Below are 6,126 nucleotides of genomic sequence, written 5' to 3' on the forward strand. Positions count from 1 at the left end.
AGAGAGGGATAAGCTGACTAAGCGGTACAGGTGGATAACTTCTTTATTTAGTACAATGCCTTTGCTCTGCCGGGATACCCCACACACGGCCGACAAGAGGGAAACGGTGCGCGACGCGACGTGAGAGTACCCGGTTGTTGTTGTCGTCTACGTCGCGTCGCGCCCGGCAGAGGTCGCCGACACCCTACGTGGTGTTTTCCTATAAATTCCATAGAGAAGCGCCATAGACAGCAGCCAACTGAGGTAATGCACATCCACTAACACGATCTCTAACAGCTAGCCTCGCTTGATCGATATGCCAGCCATGGCGGCGGCCAAGACGTTCGTGTTGTACCCGTCGTTGGGCGTCGGCCACCTGATCCCCATGGTGGAGCTGGCCAAGCACCTGCTCCGCCAAGGCCACAACGTCGTCGTGGTCGTCGTCGACACGCTAGACCGCGAGGCCGTCTCCGCCGACGCGGTGGCCCGCCTCGCCACGGCCAACCCTTCCGTCGCATTCCGGCTCATCCCCGCCCCGCCCAGCCTGGACCCAGGCGCGCACCTGATCAAGCGGAGCCTCGACACGCTCCGTCTCGCCAACCCCGCGCTCCACGGTTTCCTGCGATCGCTGGCCGCCGTCGACGCGCTCCTGCTCGACATGTACTGCGTCGACGCGCTAGACGTCGCCGACGAGCTCTCCATCCCGGCATACTTCTTCTTCCCCTCCGCAGCCGGCGACCTCGCCGTCTACCTCAGCCTTCCCAACTACTACTGCCGCCACCCTGGCGTGCCGTCGTTCAGGGACATGGGCGAGACGCTGGTGCACTGCCCCGGCGTGCCACCGATCCGCGCGATGGACATGCCGCAGACGGTGCAGGACAAGGAGAGCGACCAGACCAAAGCCAGGATGTACCAGTTCAGCCGCATCCCCGAAGGGAGGGGCGTGCTTGTGAACAGCTTCGACTGGCTGGAGCCCAAGTCCCTGAAAGCGCTCCAAGACGGTGTCTGCCTGCCAGGCCGGCCGACGCCCAGGGTATACTGCATTGGGCCATTGGTGAACGACGGCAGCAGCAAAAGCGCGAAGCGGCACGCATGCCTCGCCTGGCTGGACGCTCAGCCGGAGAAGAGCGTCGTCTTCCTCTCCTTCGGCAGCAAGGGCGCGTTCCCGGAGACGCAGCTCAAGGACATCGCCCGTGGACTGGAGTGTTCCGGCCAACAGTTCCTATGGATAGTGAGAAGCCCGCCGGAGGAGCCGAGCAAGTTCCGCGAGCCGGACTTGGAGCGGCTGCTTCCTGCGGGGTTCTTGGAGAGGACGGCAGGCAGGGGCATGGTGGTGAAGAACTGGGCGCCACAGGCGGAGGTGGTGCGGCACATGGCGGTGGGCGCCTTTGTGACGCACTGTGGGTGGAACTCGACGCTCGAGGCCATCATGTCCGGGCTGCCCATGATATGCTGGCCGCTCTACGCCGAGCAGGCGCTGAACAAGGTGTTCATGGTGGAGGAGATGAAGATCGCGGTGGCGTTGGAGGGGTACGAGCAAGGAATGGTGATGGCGGGGGAGGTTGAGGACAAGTTGAGGATGGTCATGGAGACCGAGGAAGGGAGTAAGCTCAGGAAGATGCTGGTGGTGGCGAAGAAGATGGCATTGGACGCGATCGGCAAAGGCGGGTCCTCTGAACTAGCCTTCTCCGACTTCTTGGGGGATTTGCAGAACAGCAGCGCAGAGAATGGCGGATGCACTTGATCAAGCTGTTTGCAAACATATTACTGATCATTTCACTGTGCTTCTGTTTCAAGTTGACAAACTACTGCAGACCGCAAAGATTTTGTGCAAATTTACTCCTTCTTGTGTAGAGTTCGAATATTTCTCGAAATAATCTACTATGTACTGTTTTACAGGTACTTTTGGGTTGATCCAATGATCCATGTAAGCTCTTAAGAGCAAGTTTTTTTTTTTCACACGTCTACAATCTTTCACAAAAAGAATATTTCTGATATTTCTGGAAATAATGTACTCCCTCCGATCCGAAAAAAGTGTCCGGAGACTAGTACAAATTATGTTTACAATAAAGCCCTCTGAAATTCACAAAAAGAAGTACGACCCCATTCCTCTTCTATCCATTGACTGGCCGTCATCGCGGGATCTGGGGACGGGATGGTTGGACGCCTGGCGACGAAGGTTCGATCTGGTCGCTTCGATCGAGGGGCGCTCGATCCGGTCGCTGGGGCGCTCGATTTGGTGGCGGTGGAGCTCGATCCGGTCGCTGGGGCGCTCGATTTGGTGCCGGTGGAGATCGATTTGATCACTGGGGCGCTCGATCTTGGAGGTCGTACGGGTCGCCGGTCGCCGGACGTCGCTAGGCCCGCTCGCCGGACCACCCTGGTGTGATGGGCTCCGTGGTGGCGAGCAAGGGGACTTGGTCCGTGAACTTTCCGCCCGCGGCCTTGCCGCCTCACGGCCACACACCAGACGAGATGAGTGGGAGAGGACGGACGGGAGTTTTGAGGGCGAGACCGAGGTTTTTTTTTGCTTAATTGCTGCCTCCGACGCTTTTTTCGGATCAGAGGGAGTACTATGTACTGTTTTACAGGTACTTTTGGGTTGGTCCAATGATCCATGTAAGCTCTTAAGAGCAAGTGTATTTTTTTTTTCACACGTCTACAATCTTTCAAGGTGTTTCAAGCTTTGAGCCGATTAGAACATGATAGATATAATGGGCCCCTTTAATTCTTTAGCAACTAGCTTTTCATTCATCTCTCTGTCATAGGATCGATGTCCTTGCTTCACCATATAAACCATGCCATAAACCCAGCTTTTTTTAGGTCCAGGCACTGATCTGTGCTGAAAAATTCCTACGTGGAGATTCCACAGGTCCTAGGCTGAAAAGAAACGAGACTACGGAAGAGAGATTGGTTTGCGCTCAGCACAATTGTGGCCAGCGACTTCTCCTTCTATTTAATTAGGAGCTGTGTACACGTTTGGTAGGACTACAACAGATCGATCACAATCGGATCAGCAGCTAATGCAGTATCAATCTAAGATTGTTAGCTCACCGACGGGTTGGTGGCACTCTTGCTTGCCAACCGACGGTAGTAAACAACAACATCTGTTCTGGACATCTTGATCCGTTTCCTCTCAACTTAATGCAATAACATGCAGATCTCCTGCGGGTTCTTGAAAAAAATATTGTTAGCTAACTAATCGGGATCTTAAACAATCCTACGCGTGCAAGGCACACATAAACAGAACGTGCTTGTCACGTATATACACAGTGTTTAACATCCGCCCTCAATCACATTCACAACCGTAGGAGCAAGGTTGAGATAACGCTGAGTACCAACCTGTGGTTGGGTGGTTAGGAGAGCATTGACATCCCTAACCCACCAGAGTTAAAATTCCAGATTTAACACTTTGGTGTCTCATTAAGGCTATGGTTGATTTATTGATTTACCGGAAATGGAGTCTATGGTTGCTCACGCTAGTAGAAAAGAGCCTTTCGTTCGGAACTACCAACAGCATTAGTCCCGATCGTGTTTGGATCCGGGACCGGGACTAATATTCTTCAGTTCGAACGGCTAGGAGGCCAAATTTTTTTAGTCCCGGTTCATAATAGAATCTTTAGTTCCGGTTGAAAACACCAACCGTAACTAAAGGGTTTACGGTAGGATGCTTCTGGTGCAAAAGTCTTTAGTTCTAGTTAATGTTACAAATTTAAAAGAAAAAAATTAAAAATTAAAAATCTAAAAGAAAATGATAGACAATTCAAAATTAAAATCCTTTTAGTTGTAGGTAGTTTAGGTGATCTAGTTATTACGAAAAATAACAGGCATGAATTTTGACTTAATTTGCAAAATAAACGGTATTTTTCGATAAAATGGTAATATCTTTTGCATACGAACTCGAAAAAAAAGTTTAATATATGAAAATGTATCTATGCGAAAAGTTACATTTCCAATTTTTAGATTCTCAAACTGCCAATGAGAAATATGATTTTTTTTAGATTTTAGGTTTTTCCAAAAAAAATATAAAAATATATTATTTATTTATTTATTCAAGATTATTATTATTTTATTAGTTTATTTATTAAAGTAATTGTTTGAAATTCAAACAATAAAGAAGTGTGACTTCGTGAATGAGAGGTTAGTAGGATTTATATAATAGTAGTATCAATAACATGCACGTGAAGCACTTGGAAGCGGGATGGAAGGAACTCAAAAGTTAAACGTGCTAGTGATAGAGCAGTTTGAGGATGGGTGACCAATCAAAAAGTTTAACCACAAGCAAGTAATTTTACTAGAGATAATTGCAGTTGTTAAATAACTTAAATACTAGAAGATCTTTTAATATTGGAAAAATAAAATAGGATAAAATTAAAAAAATAGAATTAAAAAATATCCCCGTAGAGGCTTTTAGTCCTAGTTGGTGTTACAAACCGAGACTAAAAATTTCCAGCCCGAACGCTCGAGGACAACCACGTGGAGACCCCTTTAGTCGAGAATGTTGCTCGTTCTGATATGAAGCTGGCAAATGAGGTTATGGTTCCCAAGCAAGTCCTTTCAATGACTCCAAACGAGAAAGCCTCTGGTTGTGGATGAAGTTTTTTTCTAGTCGTGGTTGGTTCGACCAGCAGTTCGTTTGCCACTGGTTGAGTACACGGGCAACATTTCAATAGAAAAACAGCAAATTTAAAACCTATCATCACACACCAAAGATAGCTACATATCGATATTTCATAATAACACATATTACACCTTAGTTTCCCACAGGTAACTCAGAAGACAAGGTGATCCACAGCAATAACGTATCAGTAGTAGTGTAGTACACATACATTAGTTAATTAATTTGTCAATCATGTAGGACATATAGATATCCCAGTCGTTGATAGTAACTACTTTTTGAGTTGATGGATCCCAACCCCCGCCACGGTGACCGCCGCTGCCCCCGCGAAACCCACGCCAGCAGTACGGGCCGACTTCATCTGCTTCGTGTAATTATCCACCACCAGCCTTATACCAAAATCAAGAGCAACGTTAGATGGACGAATACATAGTAATCATATATATAGAATCAGACGAGACCAGCCGATCTTGCAAGTTCAGTGCCATGCATACCGCGAAAATTTCTGGATACTGGCTTCGTCCAGGCCGGCGCGTCCAAGATTGCTGTGGGTCGCCGCCGTCTTCAATGCCTGCAAGCACGCACGCATACAGCTGGTTAATTAGCTTGGTTCGCCGGGCAAAAGAGATCGGCTTGTATGGTGATCCGATTGATGAATTGCATCAGATCAAGGAGAAATTAAACTGGATGGGTGGGGATCAGACGAACGAACCGGCCAGGAGGCGGCGATCGCCCGCGTGAGCATCAGATTCGTGGCCATGCTGCGAAGAAGCGCCATCACGACGAGTAGCTGGGGTTGCCTTCCGTTGCGTTGCGAGTTTGGTTCGATGAGCAATTGAAATCGAAGGTACGCCACGAGGGGACAAGCCTGTTTTAAGCTAGGAAAGAAGAGGTGCTTTCGGTCTCGAGTTCAGAAGAAGAGCTTTCCGTCTCGAGTTCAGAAAAAGAAGAGCTTTCAGTCTCGAGTTCGAAATACAACACGAGCGTTCCGTCTCTACGTGGGCCGGACAGTTTCTTTCATATGTACTCCACAGGCTTTCTTGATGCTTTTGAAAAGGAGAGATGATTTTTTTCTTAGAAAAACAAGATAAACGCACATGTTCATAGAATCGTGTATAGACTTGCCCCTATAAACACATATACACGCACTTCTACGAGCACCTTTGAAACACTGAGTCCAATAAACCGATCCGACGAGTCTTGAGATTCATGAAATCATCGTATGCGTCTCTCTATTGATTGAAACATCGCCTCTCACTATAAATTATTTTGCCTTTGTGAGATATCAAAATATCAAATCTAATGTTTGATTCCCGATGGGTTGAGGATGTCACTGCTTTCTAACCATCCAACCACATGTTCTGAAAAAAAAAACCCACATAGCTACCAATATATGATGTCCAACATTAAGACAATGTACGTTTTCTTTTTCTGAGGATGGAGCATGTGAGTTTTCAATGAGTACTCACATGTATGCATGTTGTATTGATGATAGCTCCATGGGTGCCACAAGTTGCTATGTGAAAATA

General features: G+C 47.8%; 1 protein-coding gene across 1 annotated transcript; it reads left to right on the forward strand.

The window, feature by feature from the left end:
- Window positions 1-304: 304 nt before the first annotated feature.
- On the forward strand, window positions 305-1,723 carry LOC124664349 (anthocyanidin 5,3-O-glucosyltransferase-like). The gene has a single exon (XM_047201889.1). The coding sequence runs from the start codon at window positions 305-307 to the stop codon at window positions 1,721-1,723; it is 1,419 nt and encodes a 472-aa protein (XP_047057845.1).
- Window positions 1,724-6,126: the final 4,403 nt, after the last annotated feature.

This window comes from Lolium rigidum, chromosome 6 (genome assembly GCF_022539505.1).
Source record: "Lolium rigidum isolate FL_2022 chromosome 6, APGP_CSIRO_Lrig_0.1, whole genome shotgun sequence".
NCBI classification, from domain to species: domain Eukaryota; kingdom Viridiplantae; phylum Streptophyta; class Magnoliopsida; order Poales; family Poaceae; genus Lolium; species Lolium rigidum.